The 19,859-nt window shown below is 34.6% G+C and overlaps 3 protein-coding genes across 3 annotated transcripts; 1 reads left to right on the top strand and 2 right to left on the bottom strand.

Moving 5' to 3' along the window:
• LOC128672684 (transmembrane protease serine 9-like) lies at nucleotides 1-19,590 on the bottom strand. The gene is made up of 22 exons (XM_064436178.1): nucleotides 19,436-19,590; nucleotides 19,004-19,067; nucleotides 18,451-18,613; nucleotides 17,835-18,040; nucleotides 17,444-17,646; nucleotides 17,046-17,243; nucleotides 10,242-10,352; nucleotides 10,092-10,170; nucleotides 9,640-9,805; nucleotides 8,832-9,040; nucleotides 8,236-8,438; nucleotides 7,942-8,008; nucleotides 7,282-7,326; nucleotides 6,932-6,997; nucleotides 4,986-5,053; nucleotides 4,761-4,791; nucleotides 4,367-4,538; nucleotides 2,745-2,953; nucleotides 1,298-1,491; nucleotides 875-932; nucleotides 561-605; nucleotides 1-128 (listed from the first exon to the last, which is right to left on the bottom strand). The coding sequence occupies exons 1-22, from the start codon at nucleotides 19,484-19,486 to the stop codon at nucleotides 55-57; spliced, it is 2,682 nt and encodes an 893-aa protein (XP_064292248.1). The 5' UTR covers nucleotides 19,487-19,590; the 3' UTR covers nucleotides 1-54.
• Nucleotides 11,380-14,158, top strand: LOC128672454 (acyl-CoA Delta-9 desaturase-like). Its single transcript, XM_053749605.2, has 6 exons — nucleotides 11,380-11,644; nucleotides 11,728-11,858; nucleotides 12,141-12,346; nucleotides 12,549-12,734; nucleotides 12,877-13,072; nucleotides 13,677-14,158. Exons 1-6 carry the CDS (start codon nucleotides 11,395-11,397, stop codon nucleotides 13,902-13,904), a joined length of 1,197 nt encoding a protein of 398 aa, XP_053605580.1. The 5' UTR covers nucleotides 11,380-11,394; the 3' UTR covers nucleotides 13,905-14,158.
• Nucleotides 14,163-17,045, bottom strand: LOC128672459 (serine protease 33-like). Its single transcript, XM_053749613.1, has 6 exons — nucleotides 16,583-17,045; nucleotides 16,402-16,456; nucleotides 15,857-15,992; nucleotides 15,382-15,584; nucleotides 14,876-15,069; nucleotides 14,163-14,542 (listed from the first exon to the last, which is right to left on the bottom strand). Exons 1-6 carry the CDS (start codon nucleotides 16,619-16,621, stop codon nucleotides 14,357-14,359), a joined length of 813 nt encoding a protein of 270 aa, XP_053605588.1. The 5' UTR covers nucleotides 16,622-17,045; the 3' UTR covers nucleotides 14,163-14,356.
• Nucleotides 19,591-19,859: the final 269 nt, after the last annotated feature.

Below are 19,859 nucleotides of genomic sequence, written 5' to 3'. Positions count from 1 at the left end.
TAATAAAGAAAATACATTTTTTAAATTTTTATTTAGCTTTTTACATTTATGTTTTCACGGACAAGACACGCCGTCACTCGTATGCTCGTGGATCCAATCGATGTAATTGCTTACTTTGGTATAAACGCCTGAAAATAATTTCATAATTAAGTACTTAGTACATATTTAAAGCACCTACAAATTATTTCTATTTAAGTAGGTATATTTAAAAATAGGTACTTATTGACTACCTAATAATAATATCACATACCGCTCTCAAAGATCAAACATATTGTTGTCAGCTACTTCTTTCGTGGCGAGTACTTTAGATAAGAAGGACTTTAAATATGGTCTACTTAAAAATCTTAGCCTATTTGATACTTATGTATCAAATAGGAGGTATCCGTTTAAAATATAAAAGTATTTTAAATGTTACTTTATACCTATCCACTGTATTTTCAGATTTACGAGTTGATGTTATACAACATAGGTACTTATTCGTATACCTAAGTAAGTACCTACCTATGTCTTCTTTTACTAACCAAAATACCTAATAATTATTTTAATAGTCAGTAACATACCTGGATACCGTGGATCAGCACACCCTATGCCCCAGGAGATTATTCCTGCCGGCACAACAAAATATCAGTTACTTATTAGTGCTTCGTAGTTACTTAATTTTATTTAAGTGTATTTTTTAAAGTCCAAATTGGATTGCGGGGTGTTTCAATACCCTTTATCCTGACGTGTTTGCCTGTATGAACGCGATTAACTCAAAAACTACTTACCGGACGAACCACTGTGTGATTTTCATCAATAGATAGTGTCTACCTAATATTACTATTTCATTACATAACCGTAGAATTTAAGTATTATAAAAATTTTGTAAAATTACCAGCTTGTAAATATTTTCCATCTGGTCTTAGTACTATTAATGGTCCACCACTGTCTCCCTGAAAAAAGAAACAAATAGGTACATGACGTAGTTGTGTAGGTCATGAGGTTAAAAGTGTAGATGATGTGAGTAAATTATTAAGTAGGTAGATACCTAAGTACCTAAATTGCGTGCATCACGCAAAATTTACAGAACGAATCTGGATGAAATTTACTAAGAAATATAAAAGAAATAGAAAATTTCTATATTTTTTTCTTAAACAAACTCAAGATCTTGATAAGTTTTAAGTAGGCTGGTAGTTATCAAAAACGAAGTAGTACTTATGTAAAACTTGAGCTTATATTTGAGGTGATTCAGCTTTTATTAGATAGATTCACGACTAATCTTCAAAATTGCAATCCACAAATCAAAATGTCTAAATACCTGACATCCGTCTTTTCCTTTGGAGAAAGCACACATCATGGTTGGTTTCAGGTGCTGTGCCAACTCGGACTTTTCACACTTTTCGTCGGGCAGTATTCGCAAACTGGCCATCAACAGTGTTCGTGACGAGGCCTTCTCGACTCCCACTCGGCCCCATCCAACTATGGTGCCAGCCCAATCGCCAAAGTTTTGATCTGAATAGACATTAAAATCATCATCAGCCATTTTTATATGCCTGCTGGTATAAGGTGGATGTAATATGGGCCTCGCAAACACAATGAGAATTGGCGGGATTTTAACAACAACGAATACCCACACCTCCCGCAATTGGACCCGAGACCAACGGCTGAGCTCCCTTTCGAAGCACATTCACTTTACAGAATGACCATAAACGAAGAAATACACGGCCAGTATTGAAAAAACAGCCTTCACCGATTACCCGTTGAGGGTGGAACACATGACGGGGTAAAAAATGTCGTTTGAAGTAAAATAATACGCAACCTGAATCTTTAGTCAAAAAATGATCTTTCAACACGCATAATATTTTTAAAGACCTAACCAGCAGACCTAAATAAACTTGGCAGCCAAATCACAGTTTTCTAGTACTAGTCTCTCAGCTAAGACGGTGACTAACAGACGGACAGACAGACATGACGAAACTATAAGAGTTTCTTCGAACCCTAAACCCTAAAAATATATAGAGAGATCGCCAAATCGATTTCGAGACCCGGTATAAATTATTATTGCCAAGACTATTAATTGCAAGATCAACTAATAATAGAGTCAATTCTATCCTACACGTCCCATAACCTTACAATTTTCAAAAACTCTCAAACATATTAGATTAAGAAAATGAAACTATCAAGTTTATACAATATCTACAGTTCATTGATAGGCACACAAATAAGAATGGACCATGAAAACGAGAAAATTTTCTTGACACATATAACTAACAAAAATAAATTTTACTTTTGCACGCTACTATGCCGAATTGGTGGCCAATTTGTGAAAGAGCACAGCAAATAATACAATTTATCGAAAACCATTTTGACTTTTACTTGACTTTGAAAAATTTCGTTCAAACAAAAGTATGTAGGTACTCTTGTATTTACAAAAGTATTGTAATTCGGGTAATAAAATTTATATAAATACATTTATTCTGGAGTAAGTAATGTCCTTCCAAATTATACACCAATAAACTTGGTGTTATTGCTAATGCAACTTACCTAACCTATGTCACCACATAGGTACATCAATATTAAATGCGTGAAAGACTGTCACAGTTAAATCACTAGGCCTATTTTGATGAAATTTGGAATATAGTAGGTAGATTTTAGGCAACTTGTTCTAATTCTCAGATGCCAATGTGGCCGGAGGGACACAGGCTACCGCGGGCGAAGCTGCGGGCATCAATTAGTGTCATAAATATATAGGGACAAATACTTGCCTCTATCTGGTAAGCAGACTGGAATAATATAAGGCGAAAATGTAACAGGCTGGTTGAGTGTGGCAATGGCAATGTCGTTCTCATCTCTGACGGCTGTTGATGTGAACTTCTCGTGGATCACCACCTTCGATATAGTCCTGGTGGTCACGTTGTTCAGTTTGTCCAAGTCGTGCAAACCAATGAGGACTTTCATTGTACGCGAATCGTCCCTAAAAAAGAATTGTCTTTAAAAACATAACTTCCGAACATGCATCAATATACATATAATAAAATTGAAGAAAGGCCAAATTTGTACATTGGATATTTTTTTTTAATTCTTCATGGAATATTTTTCTTCATGGAACTTAGTTACTGATATAGATGACGAAAATATAGTTTTGGAAATTTTTGTCTGTCTGTCTGTCTGTCTGTCTGTTTGAACGCGCATCACAATCTACTGGACCGATTTGCTTGAAATTTGGTATGTAGGTATCTTATATACCGGGTTAACATCTTAGATACATTTCATCCCCGTAAATGATCAGGTTCCCGTAGGATAATTGAAAAACTAATTATGAATCAAAAATGCCTCAGAATCTCGGGTTGACATATTATAGACATTTCATCCCGGAAAATGAGGAGGGTCCTGTAGGAAAATTAGATACATTTCATCCCGATAAATGGTCAGGTTCCCGTAGGATAATTGAAAAACTAATTATGAATCAAAAATGCCTCAGAATCCCGGGTTAACATCTTAAGACATTTCATCCCGGAAAATGAGGAGGGTCCTGTAGGAAAATTAGATACATTTCATCCCGGTAAATGGTCAGGTTAGAAAGCATTAGAAAGCTACATTATCCGAGATTCCGAGATTGAAGATTAAATTAGTATTCAGCCAGATCAATCGACATTTATAAAGAAATCCTAAAAAAAGCTCTAGCGAAAATCTTTACGTTCGTGGGCTGGCCCTAACATTGATTATACTGCACACAATGTACTACAAAAATATAGGTTTTTAGTAGATCCATAAAAAAGTCCGCTACCATAAAACGACGCGTTATTTATTTTTTATAATTACCTATAAGGCATTTTATAGTAAATACAAAAACTCTTTCATTTACGTTTGAGGTTAATAAACAACCAGGACGACAAACGTCATGGTAAATAGGACGGCACGCGTTGCAGAAAGCGGGAGTGGAAGTAGGAGCGGGAAATGGGAAGACACGTAGTGGGATACAGGACGGGACACATTGCAAAAAACGTACGGGATATCTACTTGCTGCAGAATGTCGGTTACATCGAACCTCCATTGAACCAAACACCTCCATGTGTGTGTGTATACCTACCTATTAGTCATTTTTAACCTTTTAGTTCCCGCACGCCCCAGTCGGATTGCGATCCTATTTTGTTGTTTAATCATTAATCATGAAAATACCTACATTAGGCCTCTTCGCCCATCTGAGAGTTTATCCATTTCCTTTCTTAGTCAAAAAGTGGTAAATGTCCTCTTTTCTGCTTCATCATCTTCATCTAACGCAGTCTAATTCGCTGATCTTCCATACGATTGGATACGGCTATGACCAAAATGGCCACGATCATGACTACGTGGAATCTGCACGACAATTTCAAAAAAGTTGACTTACCATTTGAAACAGTGCCCAGCACTAAGTATGTGCTTGTCAGTGATAAGGGCGCCTCCACAATGCATCCTGTCGTTCTTCAGGATAGCCATTGCCCAGGGAAACGAGTGGGGTTGTGCCCTTCGACCCCCCACTATCCGCATTGATACTAAAACATCTTTCTGTCGCCCACATTCTGTAAGAGAGTTTCACCAATGTTCTAAACTTGAATAAAAAATCTTCACATTAACTAAGTATAGTATATATCAGCATAAAATATAATTTAGTGTCAGCGAACAATATGGTTTATAGCACTGGTTCTCAGCTCAAGGATGTGAACTCCTTGACTTTAGTGTAATAATAATAAATACCTAATTATTATAATAAATATATGTAGGTCTACCTAATGTCTACTCACCACACCAGTTATTTTCTGTCCCAGACAGCACCTAAAACATGATTCAAACGCTTCAGCTACTGAACCAATTGTTCTTTACATAAATTACAATGTGACGTCAGAAACCCACCTCGAATCCAGTTGCTCGCTCACTAATACATAGCATAACAACACATAATACAATATAAAACATATTAGTCTCTTATATCACAGACTACGACGAGCGAATGGTGTAATTGTAGTCACTTCGAGAACTGTGCCTTTTTTCGTATTTGCGTGTAAAGATGACGAATTATCCACGCGATAATAGGCTACTACATAAGATTTGCATGGTCATATTTTTCACCAAAAAGAAATATTTTCCCACTTTCGACATTTCCTCTTTAAGAAATCTTCAAAAACATTATGTGTCTGTATCGCAGAAATTACTTTTGATATTACCTAAATAACAAAATTTTGTAAAAATATTTGATACGTATCTTCAAGAGTGTTTTAACAGAAAATAGAATGTAATTGATTTCAAATAGGTTTTTGAGCGTTTTGTGCATAAAGCAATACAAAAAGTTTCATATTTTATGAAAATTATGATGTACTGTGTTATTAAATCACCGATTGAGCCTTTACACAACAATTGAAAAACCTAATCGCTATACTTTTCACATTCAGAATTAGCATTAGCGATAAGGACGCTAATATACATCAGAATACGATGTAGTTTATTACCCTAACTAATTACACGCGAATACAAAAAGGGTTTTGATAGTTTTTTAAAACACACAAGAAAAGACAAAACAATAGCTAGTTCTACTGTTCTACCATATACCTAGGTGTGCATAATATACAAAATATATAAATTATTTTAAAAAAATGAAACCAAATCTAGAATCGAGATATCTACCCTAAATGACAAACTAATACAAATATAATTAATGAATAGTTAAATAAAGATTATTAGAAAAACACAAAACGTCCCAAACCTAAAGATTCGTTAAGCTATAAAATAATAATTCAATTTGTTTTATCGCTACCTTTTATTTCTTCAAATCGATTTAGTTGCAAATACTGTGTTTACCGCTTATCAATTTTTTTTCACATGTTCTTTAGCGTTACAATAATAGGGCTGAGGTTTTCTACAGTAAGGACATAATATTATATAATTTATCTACGTGTGAGTGATTAATTTATTTTACTCAGCAAATAAATAGGTATGCGGCCCATACCTAAAGACCTACTACATAAGAAGTGCTCATCGCAACCTATACCGATACTGGCCCTTAATAAATCTTTACACGCCCTTTTTGAATACCTCCAATTCGATTTAATTTCTAGTACTTGTATGTAGTTTTAGTTAGATAAGTACCTACTTAATTAAAATATTTTCATGGTTTTGTTAATTATTCTAAACAAAACCATTGTTCAATTTATCTAAAAACTGCAGTACCTAAGTATATTTAAAAGCCAAGTATCAAGTAATCACAGTGATCTCAGGTCCATGTATGATTAATAGGAACCTGGTACCTATTAGTCTGACGTGAGACGAAATTGTGTCAAGCCGTCAAATGCAATTAAGCATACATAAATCGTCAAGCCCACGTCATTCCGCATACCATTGCACATCATGTAGTACCTAGTTCTCGCGTTCCATAAGTATTTTTTTAATTTTTCGTTTATCTAGAGAGTAAAAACATTTAGGCTTTCTTAAATTTATCTCTGCATCTGTGTGATGTACGTAAGACTATTTAAACTAAAGTAATAAATTAACTCTGGAACGAGATCCCTTTTTTGGTCAATAAAATCGCCATATAATTTTTTTCTTTTAATAACTTAACACAAGTCATTTTCCTTAAAAATATACTAACAACACGAGTCTACTATTGCCATTATTTTTAGGTGGTTTTTCACAAAACGACATCACATATTATCATCAACGAAGGGAATCTTAAAATACTGTTATGTATAAAAAGTGGAAATAGATACGTTATATATTTATCATTTTAAATATATAAAGTCAACGCGAGAAGAATGTTTGGGATGTGCATTTTGCTGAGGACAGTTATGTATGTATTATTTTAAATGGGCATATAAACAACTGAACTGAATCAGGTCCTCACATTAATCTATCTATTCATATCAAATTGTAACTAAATATTTTTTGTAACTGTTGCCTGTACATGTGAATTTCTGCTACGCACAATACATTCCTTCTCTACTTTGCTGTTTTATCCACTTGACATATTTCGACACGACGGTATAAACACCTGAAATGAAAAACAGATTTTATAATCGATGTTTGTTTTAATAAAATAACTTAATGCGGGCAAGGCCTCCCTTTTTTGTAACAAGGCTATAAAATAACAAAAGAAGAGATTAATTACATATCTCACGTGTGATTATCGACGGAAAAGTTTACTGTATAGTTTCAGTCTATTTACAAGACGAGTGTCACTCGACATACTAGATTATTAAACAACACGTGCACACACAAACCCTTTTTGATTCACAACTGTTATGCAATTAATATTTTATGGTACCCATTTCTTACCTGGATAGTCGGGTTTGGCACAATCAATCCCCCAAGATACGATTCCTGAAAGAAAGAAAATTATATCATTATTCGTAAAGCGTGCTTTGAAGCCGTCGGTCCCGGCTGTAATTTCAGTAGTCCCCATTACCCAATCAGTATTGAGCGTAGTCATCATCATCATATCGAGTGTATTATTGCTAACACTAGTGTCAGATTTTATTCAAGTCGCCTAAAGGCAACTGACATGACTTTTACGACTACTTAGCAGGCAGGCTGGTAGTCGCATACACACTAGTGAACTAAACTGTCAATCAGTGTGCAGGTTTCCTCATGATGTTTCCTTCACCGGAAGAAAGTGGTGGAATATGAAAACTACTATCAGGAATCAGATTGGTATACAAACTCATATGGCACGTGTATGGATGGTTAAAATAGGATGTCTTTATATTCATACGTAAGGAAGGCTTGTGCCCCAGCAGTGGGTACGTCTAAATGGCTAATGATGATGCCATATACTTATGTAATTATGCCATTATTTACATGAATAAGACTCGTTATAAGATCGGTTTATTTTCAATATTACCTATGTTTTCCCAGATTCAGTCGACAATATACAAATTATGCTAAGTTATACATGTAAGAGAAACAATGTAATTATGTGGAGTAACATATTCTTACCAACTTGATACCATTTCCTATTTTTCGATTTATCGTGTGTTGCAAATAGGGGCCCACCGCTGTCACCCTAAAAATTTAAATTAAAAAATACTTTTTTATTTATTCATTCATTAACTTTTAAACTACATAAAAAAAGCCTTATCAGGCTTATACGTGCATAAGATTCATTTATTCATCAATATACATTCATCGCTTACTTAAAATTTAAACAACTTTCTAAAATTTAATTGAACTTGAATCAAAATACAAAATCGAATGGATGTATGTACATGGCATAAAGAAAACATTTTTTACCTGACAAGCATCTTTTCCAAGACTGTAGGCACACATCATAGTCTCCTTAACCAGGTTGTCCCTGTAAATGTTCGACTTTGAACACTTTCTCGGGTCCACTAAGCCCACTTTAGTCTCCAACAGGTATCTGGAAGAGGTCAATGCCCCCTGTCTTGTTTTGCCCCACCCGGCTACTGTCAATGGAATTTTCCTGAAATCCATTTCTGAAATAATTTACATCAATTTATTTTTTCTTCTAGTAAGTAGGTATAATATTTACAAGTTGTTTCAATAACTACTACGAATAATTAGACATACAGTATCACGTCTTTACCTCTTACGGGGTAGACGGGCCCAATCGTTGTTGCGAAACTCTAAGGCCTTGTTTCCAGACAAGCAAGAAAGACTAATTTTGAAAGTAAATAATTTCATTTCGTATCCTTACACGGATAATAAATTAAGGTAAGGATATAAATTAATTCTCATGTGAAATTTACTTGCAGACAACGAGTTTGGATGCTTTTTTTTCACATTGAGGCCAATGAATCTAAAATCTAGCGTCATCATCATTGTACCTGTGGTTTAACGTAATTTACGTCCTATTTTAAACCTCCTACCTTCATCTGGTAAGCATATAGGCAACACTCTATCAGAAAACTTGAGTTTCTGACTCAACGTGAGCACGGCAATGTCGTTTATGTCCCGAACAGCGTTGGACGTGAACTTTGGGTGTTTGACGCCATTGATAACGTTTAGCACTGAGTAGGCGTTTGTTTCCAGACGATCGTGCATACCAATGTTTACAGTCAGGTCGTGGAAATGCACTCTGAAAGTCAAATTAAGCATGTTGGATATTGAAATTGGATCACCGCTAACAAGTAGTAAACTTTAAGAAAGAAGAAAAGAAAAGAAAATCCCACAGAACTTGTATTTTAATGTGCCTTAGATTTATCCAAATTCTGTAGAAACTGTTGGTGAAATCTCCAATTTTCATTTAGCAGTAGATCGTAGTTGTCTACTTACAACAGTGAGTGATGGACAGAAAAGAGTTATACCTATAACCTTTTATTCCTTTGATCCACTAAGATTGGACTAAAATTGCAAACTTGACCCAGATTTCCTATTAGATTAACTCGAGATCGCAGATTTCGGGATAGACCTGTCAGATTTCTAAATACAACATGCGTCTATAGCCTATTTCATGTAATTCTTGATTCCATTTCTCGCGCTCACTCATAACAAGAAAACCTTTTTGTATATGACACGAATGTTTGCTGGTGATAATGACATATAACTATCATGAGTTTTCTATTTATTATTCTTTGGAAGGTATTTCAGCGTTTTGTGGTCATGTCACTAGTATACCAGCTATTGTTATCTCTAGAGTTTACATATGTAAATTTTTAGATAAAAAATTAAGCATACCCAAAAGTGATACAATGTCCAGCCGTAAGGACATGCTGGTCAGAGATGATGGCCCCTCCACAATGCAGCTTCTGACCCAACATGAGTGATACTAGCCATGGATACTGATGGGGCTGAACTGTCGTGCCACCGACAATCCTTCGATTCTTTCCAGCAATTCCACATTCTGTAAGGCGGCCACGAGTTATTACGAGTAATTTTTGTTTGATTTAAATTTATTTATTTATCAACTACATTATCCTAACTAAAAACATACTAATAAATTAATTGCTAAAACCATTATGTCTCCGATAGCGAAATTGCAAAAATAAAATAACATTGTACCGTAGACTTCAAATTTAAAAAAAAAAAGGAAAACGAACCGTCCCAAATGATCATTTTATTTTTTTACTTTTCTGTGTTCAAATTACACTTAATATTATAAGTGACTAAAAGATTAACTAAGTTCTTACCGCATGAAGTATTTACTTTCGGTTCATCCAAGCGAAGGTGTCTGTTTTTCTGTTTTTCAGCATTTCCCTGTGAAAACAACTACTATTCAATGTAAGAATATAAGTACTTGACATTTGAGCAATACGATTATATATCTTGTCCTTATTTACCAATTCAATCACCAAACAAATGATGAACCATGATTGTTTCATTTTATAGTTGAACATAAAATCAGGTACATTGACTGTAAAAATTCCAACGTCATCGGCATCATACTCATGATTTCAGCCATAAATTATGAAAAGTATGATGTTTTAATTAAAATTTGCTTCAGGAAATAAATCTCACTCATGCATAGTTTATGTTCTAGAACATAACTCCAAGATTAATATTTTTTATGCACATTGTGCATACACATGCAAGTATGTAACACAATTAACATATTTCATACTGGCAGTGGCTCTGCTTCTGTGGGAATTTTAATGTTCTGGATTGTCTTAGCCTTCTTCACGAATCATACATAGAAAGAATTACCGAAGTCCCTAGATTTTGAAAAAGTTAGACAAAAAAATCATATATATTTTTAAGAGCTAAGTATACAATCAGCCTAACGATCCATTCAGAATAACGTGTATGCATTCGATTTACACGAGTACTCGTATGAAAAACGTTTACGCTTTCTATTACCTAATACTAACTAATGTCGTAATAGATATTTTTTATTAATATAACCTTCAAGAGTTAAACAATTTTATAAGCCCTGTAATGTAAATAGCTTATAAAATGGCACACCAGTATTATTCTGTTTATTTCGTTATATAAAGCAATCCTAAGGCGCAATATCTAAAAATAATTTTAACACGCAGAATTGGTAATAATAACCATTCAATAAAAATGTATTGAATATACGTTTTTTGTTGAATGTTTTTTATTGAGATACATTCAGTAGCGGTAGTTTAGTAGTTCAGTAGCTTTTAACTTTATTAAAAGAATGTAAAAAGCTTGAGAATTTACACAAAATCGCCTATAAACAATTGTACTAGAACATTAAAAGTAGGTCACACCTACTTACGAAAAAATAAGGTACATCATTCCTATTAAAAATCCACAAAAGTACAATCGCTCTCAATAAAATGTATACATATTAATGAATTTAATTGTACTGCATAGATTAACATACAAAAGAACATACAGGTTCAAGATCTAATAAATGACAATGTCAAATGTCTTCATCTACGTCTCCATTAACAAACAAAGCTCCTAATATAAATTGATTTCAATCTTGTTTAAAATTAGTGTTAAATTGACGGTAACACAGTCATCATGACGGTTAATATTATTGATCGTTCAAAACCTAATAACGTCTCTGATATTCACTCTGAAATGGAAACTGAAAAACTAACAAGAAAAGACGATGATTCACCTGTTTCTCAATACATAGGAACAGACTATAAGTACAAACATGAGATCGTTTGGAAAAATGCTATTGGATTTTTAATTCTCCATATACTTGGTATATGGGGTTTTGTAGTGATGTTAACAGGACAAATTAATTTGAAAACGTTTTTATGGAGTGAGTTATTTTTCATTAATATAATCACAAGTATTTTAGATTTATCTAAATTAGAGTTTTTAAATTTAATTCTCTGTTTGCAGTGGTATCTTACGCTTACATTGGAGTAGAAGGAGTGACGATTGGTGCTCATAGGCTGTTTACTCATAAATCTTTCAAGGCCACACCATTTCTTAAAGCTACTTTAATTTTGATGCAAACCATTTCTGGACAGGTGAAATATCTCAAAAATTACTATCTATTGATATGTCAACCTCAGATTTTTCCGAACTACAGGAAGTGTTATTTACAGTGTGATTTTGAAATGATTTCTAAGTATTGTCTGAATTTTAACTATCAGAAAATGACAAAACAAAGACAATGTTTCTCCTGTTCCAAATAAGTATAACAATAGTTTTACGGTGATTTAGAATGGGTCAATTAAAACGTAGGAATATTGTACCTAGTAGGCGCAACAGTAATAGTGTAAATAAAAACCAACAATTTTTGCTTATAGAACTCGATGTTTATTTGGTGCCGTGACCATCGCCTCCATCACCGTTACACCGACACCGATGGAGATCCTCATAACTCAAAACGAGGCTTCTTCTTCTGTCACATCGGATGGCTGATGACGAAAAAACATCCTTATGTCATCGAGTTAGGAAGAAAAATTGATATGAGTGATCTGCAAGCTGACTGGATGGTAATGCTGCAAAAAAAGTAAGTTACTTAACTGAAATGCTTCGTCACTATTCATTTAGATTGGTTTTCAAATTTCTATCTAGATCAACGCATGTTTCCAATATTTTTCCTAGATATATTTTAAAATATTAACAATAAATCTGTAACAGGTACCACCATAAGTCGATGCACGCTCTGCATGCGTAGACGTTCTAAATCTATAACAAGTATTCTATTTCAGATACTACTATGAAATGTACTTTTTACTGGCATTTTTGATTCCTGTGTGGGTTCCAGTGTATTATTTTGATGAGTCGTGGCTAAGCTCCGTTCTCTGCTGTTACTTCTTTCGCTACGTTGCAACTTTAAATGGCACGTGGTTGGTCAATAGCGCTGCGCATCTATATGGGACTAGGCCCTATGATAAGTGAGTACTAAAAGCTGTATCAACAATGAAAATTAGCAAATTATCTGGCTAGAATCATAGGCGCTTCCAAAGGGGAATTCAGTTTTCTTTTCCCTGTCCTATTATGAAAATTCAAAAAATCTATATGATAATTTTGTTTCAGAAATCTCCAGCCGGTAGAATCCTGGTTTGTCTCGTTCATCAGTTTGGGCGAGGGCTGGCACAACTACCACCACGCCTTCCCCTGGGACTATAAGGCTGCAGAACTCTCGATGCATTTCAATCAATCAGCGTCAATCATCAGATTCTTTGAGAAGATCGGGTTGGCTTATGACTTGAAGACCGCTTCGCCAGAAATGGTATATTTGTTTGCTTTTTTCTTAATAGACTAGAGAACTAGCTCACATTTGTGTGAATTATGTTTTTCAACTACATCATTTTTGACATCCGACAATAGAAGGAGGGGTGTTATAAGTTTTACGTGTCTGTGTACTGTACTCTGTCCGTGGCATCGTAGCAATCAAACGGCAGAACCGATTTTGGTCTAGTTTTTTTTATTTGACGAAGAATTTAATTGAGAATGTTTTTTGATATGTTTCGATTGTTGTTTCGGTTGTTATGATCGTCAGTTCTTTTCTAGCGCATGAGAGGAGGCCAGCAACTTAGAAGTCAGACGTTTCATAACTTTTTATGAATTTATTTTTAAAAAATATTGTTTTTGCATTGCATTCAAATCACTGTTTTACGCTTTGATACAGTTTGACCTTGAAAGTGTGCGTAATGCATTCTGCAAATAAAGAAATAATTAAAATTTAATCTACTAGGTACCTAGATAGGTACCTAGTAGATTTAATTTTAATTATTTATACACATACAGTGACACATTGTCGCGTCATTAAATGTACCTGATTTAACAGTTTCGGTATTATAAATATTATTAATTTACTAAATTTTTCCCTCTAGGTAAAAAATAGAATTAAAAGAACTGGTGATGGAACCCACTACGAACTAGGAAATGAAGAATCTAAGAAAATGGTGGACGCACGTGGTATTCTACACCCATTGAACCCTAGCTATAATGTTGTCTATGAACCCCCCCAAATAAAACTTAAACTTGAAGGCCTGCCTCTCTTCCACGAAAAGGATGTTCTGACTGATAACTCACCTGTACGTCTTATTGGATCTCACTAATTACCAAATGAAAATTACTATAAATTAATTGTTAACTTACATGTTTTATTGACCTAGAACAAGCTTAATTTAATTAGTGTTAGACTTATGAATGTTTAAGTCCAACTTTTACCTTTTTTTTTTTTTTTGTAATAAAGTTAATGAAACAAAAAATAAATAAACAATTTACTTATATGGATATATATGAATAAGTACATTTTATAGGATATAGGTACATTTTATAGGAATATTTTTCTAATAAAAAAATAAATATACCTTCAATTTTTATTTACTTGATTCAGTTGCAAATATACCAATTCACATATTAAGTATCACACAAAATTTTACACTTTTGTCGTGGTTCCACACATACATTTTTCAAAACGCTTAAAAATGTGCACAACCCTAGAAATTTGGAAAGATATCAATGATAATACCACAAATTCTATTTCATCCAAACATTGGACAAGTGATCAAAAACAATTGCAATCAGATCGTATCCTGTCGTAGATCCATGGAAGGTAGTCTGCAACCTTGGTGAACAAGGATGTGGCGTTAGGTTCGAGCGTGGGACACGTAGGTGAAGATGAGATCACTCCGATTACGAGGAATGGAAAGTGACTGGAGCGTCGCCAGAACACAGGGGCTCCTAGGTCCAACTGGAATTAATAAGAAATAAATAATCACAAGCTGTTGGTGGTCCAGTAGTTAGGACTCCCCAGGTTCGGATCCTACTCATAATAAATGAATTTGATTTATATTGGTATTCGATAAAAATCACAATGTATGGGAATATATTACATTTATAAGTGGTACCTATTCGATAAAAATTACAATGTCCCATACATTTACACTTGCAAAGAAATTGGGGTTGCTACATGTACATAGTATGTAGCCATATGTATGAGGAAGACCCTCATAAATATGGCTATAATCCTGTGTTCGCAAAATAGCATTTTCATGCTTGAAAACTGACTATTTGAAGAAGTTACCTCACAAATAAAACTCCGTGAGCCTAAAGGATTAAAGCAGCCTTTATCAGAAGTCAGCAGCTCATGGTTCACACTGCCGGCACACGAGCTGGCAGGGAATACCGGAGAGATAGCCAGACGAGGAATACACGAAGAAAAATCTGAGTTTAGACGCCAAGCCGATGTCCATGCTATTAGTCCGTAGTCTTGCATACCTGGTATTTTATAAAATTACTTTAAAATATTGATCACATTGATGATGATCGAATTTTAGAAGCTTCAATAAATGTGTATGTATTAGGATATATTAGGACAAATCAAACAGATTAAGCTAGCCCCAAAGTAAGTTCGAGACTTGTGTTATGGGAATACTAACTCAACGATTCTATATTTTATAACAAATACACATATAGATAAACATCCAAGACCCGGGCCAATCAGAAAAAAATTTCGAAAGAAAAAAAAATAGTTTGTATTACTCACAGAAATTCATTAAAAAAAATAAAGTGAAGTGGTGACTTACTAACCCAAATACGGCAGGCAAACAGGAGAAATAAAATCATTAAACGTGACTGGATATCGCAGTTTTATCAAAGCTAGATTACCCACTGAGCTGGTGGGAGAATACCCTGGGTTTATGGACACCAGAGCTGCGCTCACGTTAATGCTGTGACCTCCTCCGCAGCGGTCATGAGAGCCTAAGGTAATACTGATTTGTGTGTGAGGTAAACTGGAATGTTAAATAGCAAAGATTAAAATTAAAATAAAAAAATTTACAAGTTTAGGCCAGTTTCACCGCTTGCTATATGTACTTAAAATATCAAACAGATACCTAGCGTAAAAAATTGTGTTTCTCACACAAGAGTTGAAGAGAGCTAACTGGCAGTTTTATTTTTACTTAACTTATAAATACGGTGTTTAGTAAAAAATTCCAATCATTGATATAACCATCATTTTCGAATAAACAATATACAAATTTTCCTTTGTATAATAAATCCATACCCAAACAGTTCGGACGCTGAAGTTAAAACATGCTGGTCTGAAATTAATGATCCTCCCACGAGTTGAGAACCAGTGTGCACGACCGCTAACCATGGAAATTGATATGGATAAGTCTTATTTTGTACCACTCCACAACCTGTAATTATAAATAACTATTTACTTATACAAGAATAAAAAACAATGATAGCTGAATAGGCAATAACTGTAGAGATAGCTCTCCGACAATCGAAGAAACGTTTTCGAGCCAATCGCATGTTTGATCAAACGACATTAGGATTCGAATAGGGGAACTGCATGTATTCACAAAGTAAGTTAACATTAGGAAGGCGGCTAGTCATAAAATCACATAAATGCTTCCGGGCGTCACAGCCGAGAATTACACCGGGGGAGGAATGACTATCAACATACCCTCCTATAGTAACTAATCACTCATCATCTTTAGTTGAAACCACGCGTGTGTCATTTACTAGCATTAAGCACGTTTATATGTTAAACAAGATAAGTAAATAATGTAATAGGTGAGTAATTTATGTAGATACACTTACGGCAAAGGCACATTTTCCTCAAATTAACACCAAAGACACTTCCATTGGCGTAGGTCTGAAATAACACTGTAAATTATTAAACTATTCTACATCAATCAACCATATAATGAGATACCATATAATGAGAATGGTATCTCAATCAACGAAATATTTGTATTAACTATTTAATATTACAACTTACCAGGAGAGTTCCTATCAATACAACTGCAGGAATCGACATTGTCTTCTTCAAAGGTATTTAATGAATGTGTTTTGGAAGTGTAGTCATTATCTATGGGTTTGTATGCATGCGGGTAAATGATTTCAACAGCTTGATGTCAATGTCATAGGTATACGTAATTAGTATTTTCAATAAATGTATACCATGCCAAGGTACATTACTGATTATTTTTTATCGTGTAAATTAACAAGAATTCATTTAACGTATTTATTAGCTGGTGTTTTAACTACTTTGCTTATTAAAAATAATAAATAATTACCATATGAAAACTACGTCTAGGTAAATTTTTAAATCTACGAAAGTCTTATTATAAATACTCCAATGATTTTTAACATAAAATATAATAGTGTTTTCAAGCATCTCTCTTCCCAATCATATGGGGTCGACCGGCACAGTATGTTAACTCCTAATCATAGTGTTTTTAATAACCATGAGAATTAGTAGAATTAGTACAAAATCCCCCAGGGCAGCCATTATCCAGGATCCAGTCCAGATACTTGGTGACCCGAGTGTAGACTCCCGGATACCCGGGCCTGCCACAGCCGATTCCCCAGGACACTACTCCTAGAAGTTCATATCGGTTTCCACCCTTATCGGCACATAGAGGACCACCGCTGTCACCCTGAAAATAGAATTAGGTAGTACTTTGAAGGCCTAATTTCTGAATAAATTATAATTGTTTGATGTTAATTTGGTCTGTAGGCAACTAACTATGCTAGTTATTTTCTCTTCAAAAAGTTAGAACTTTAATTTAGGGATATCGATGATTGATATTATATCATTTTAATAATATGGGTAGTTAATTCAATAAGAATCTTTTACTTGGCACGTGTCCTTTCCTCCCTTGGCCAGTCCAGCACACAGCATATTATCGCTGATCATATTGGAATCATACTGTGAGCTCCTGCACTCCTCGTTGCTGATGATGGGCAATTCCACCTCCATCAGTACGCACGATTGGTTCTTGGACTCAGTCACCGAGCCCCAGCCTGTGGCTATAGCTTTTATTCCAACATACGTTTCATCTGGAAAGTGGGTATATGTATCCAAATCAATTGAAAATAAAATTATTCTTTTTTGTTCTATGTAGTTGCCGTTCTTGTTCTCTTCCATTTATCATGACAGAGAAAATCGAAGACCAAGTTCTGATTCAAAGGCCAACATGAAATTACCTGTCTTGCATTTAATTTCATTCAATAAAGGTGTATCTTACCGTCATTGAGAGGCAAACAGATTGGTTTGATCACATCACTGGTAGCCACTGGTCGGTTAAGCTTCAGGAGTGCGATGTCGTTTCTAAAGGTGGCAAAGGTAAAGTTGTGGGCGATTGCCTTGGTGACATATCTGGTTTCCGGGCGGTGGGTCGCGTTGCATCGGTTGTGCTCCCCCAATGTCACTCTTATCATAAACCACATGAATCTGTAATGGAGATTTGATGAAATTCAACTTTCGTAATCACTTATTATTTTCAAATTTACTTTTACAATCTTGATTAGCGAATTAATTTAATAGCTTAATCTTACTTATTGATTTCTGAGTGATTCTGAGTGAAAAAAAATATCGTACTTTATATCCCATTCAAGGGCAGTAAACGACACACAAAAGAAATTATTTTTTTAAGGGCTATATTCAGATTTTTTATTGCAAGTCACAAGTGTTTGCTTTAGAGTTAAACTAATTAGGGTGTTAGGCATATTGAGATAGATACCAGGAGTTGCCGGCAATAGGTTCAATGAACTAAGAATGAGGTGACATCATCATGATGAGAACACAGGATTCTCAAAAGATGGTTTTCAAATTCGACTCTAGGTGTAACATAACCGACTCACCCCTTGACGCAATGCGCTGCAGTAAGCACATACTTATCATTGATAAGCATGCCGGCACAGTAGAACTTGTTGAAGTAAGAAAGCCGGGCAACCCACGGGAATTCGTTCACGCCTGTCTCCGTGCCGTCCACGATCCGGGGAGGCTCATTACGTTCGCCACAACCTATCGCAGAGGAAATATGAAATACTAGCAGTTGTGAGCAGCTCCATATGCGGTATCCGCTATGTTTAATCTCAGGAACTATATCTAATATATTCTTTTTTTTTAATTAGTCCCTCGGTCCATCTACAGTTTAGGCGTAAAAGCGCAAACAGATAGACTTTTGTATTTATAAATTTTAATGTCAATTAATATGGACGTATAGATTAGCTGTACATAAAACATAACCTAGCTTCGTTGGAAACCACTTGATTAATTTTCATATAAAAGATATCGATGATTCAGCCGTAAAGTGCTGTAATGTTGTGATAATAGCGTTATTATTAAAATTGAAAGAAGTTGGTAAAATACAAAAGTTATTAGGTACGATAAACTAGACAAAAAAATACTTACGACAGTTACATGCGCTGGTTTTGTGTGATGGAACATATTTTTTTGTAGATTCGTCTGCATTGACCTATGGAGAATTTCCTATTAAAATTAATGGATAACCAAGATTAGATCTAATCGATTCGAAAAAAAACTACGGCTGAAGCTCCTCTTCAGTAATATCATAATTTAGATAGTGTCCTACAGACAGATGAGAAAAAAATATCAAAAAATGGTTTAACACTTTATCTAATGTGAGACTAAATAAAATAAATACACAAACATAAACTTTCCTATTTGTATTACAACTTAAGAGTTCAACAATAATAGCATCAACTCATCGCACCTCAATATTTTATCACCACAAATCTTGTATTACTTAGTGGAGTCTAGTACTCGTAGGTCCCTTTAAAAAAAAGCAAAAAAAAACATTCACAAGTGTACAAATCAACTCACCAATACAATTAAACACACAATCACAATACACAGTACAAAAATTTTGCACATAATTGAAATATTTAACCCGCGAGACTCCCAACAGGATGGACAGGCGAGATGCAAAGCAACAGGGTTATGCGGCCGTTGCACCTAGCCAGCTATACTATGTAACCAGTCCTAATGCATTTCTAGGCTTATTCCTTGCTCTGTCTAGTCCTAGACGAGCAATGTTGTAGGAAAATGGGGTTTTAAATTTCAATTACATGATGTGCAGTAAATGTTTATTGAATTAGCAGTTTATTTTTAAATACCTCGTGGAATTTTGGGATGAAATTCGTATTCAGTTCATGTTCAGTTTTTTTCTACCAATGTACCAAATGTTATCGAAATTCATCTAGCAGTTTGAGTACTTGATTTTTTTAACGTGTCTAAAATCGTTTCT

Source organism: Plodia interpunctella, chromosome 9 (assembly GCF_027563975.2).
Source record: "Plodia interpunctella isolate USDA-ARS_2022_Savannah chromosome 9, ilPloInte3.2, whole genome shotgun sequence".
NCBI lineage: Eukaryota > Metazoa > Arthropoda > Insecta > Lepidoptera > Pyralidae > Plodia > Plodia interpunctella.
Note: the sequence above shows the minus strand (reverse complement) of the source record. Positions and strands in the feature narration are given on the sequence as shown.

Coding starts and splice junctions, on each gene's coding strand:
- LOC128672454 (XM_053749605.2), top strand. CDS start 11,395: ATGACGGTTAATATTATTGATCGTTCAAAACCTAATAACGTCTCTGAT. Junction 11,859..12,140: donor TGCAAACCATTTCTGGACAG/GTGAAATATCTC, acceptor TTTTGCTTATAG/AACTCGATGTTTATTTGGTG. Junction 12,347..12,548: donor ATGGTAATGCTGCAAAAAAA/GTAAGTTACTTA, acceptor ATTCTATTTCAG/ATACTACTATGAAATGTACT.
- LOC128672459 (XM_053749613.1), bottom strand. CDS start 16,621: ATGTCGATTCCTGCAGTTGTATTGATAGGAACTCTCCTG. Junction 16,457..16,582: donor TATTGATAGGAACTCTCCTG/GTAAGTTGTAAT, acceptor GTGTTATTTCAG/ACCTACGCCAATGGAAGTGT. Junction 15,070..15,381: donor TGTTTGCCTGCCGTATTTGG/GTTAGTAAGTCA, acceptor ATAAAATACCAG/GTATGCAAGACTACGGACTA.
- LOC128672684 (XM_064436178.1), bottom strand. CDS start 19,486: ATGTGCAAAATTTTTGTACTGTGTATTGTGATTGTGTGTTTAATTGTA. Junction 17,647..17,834: donor CTGTTTGCCTCTCAATGACG/GTAAGATACACC, acceptor CCCACTTTCCAG/ATGAAACGTATGTTGGAATA. Junction 6,998..7,281: donor TGCCAAACCCGACTATCCAG/GTAAGAAATGGG, acceptor TTTTCATTTCAG/GTGTTTATACCGTCGTGTCG.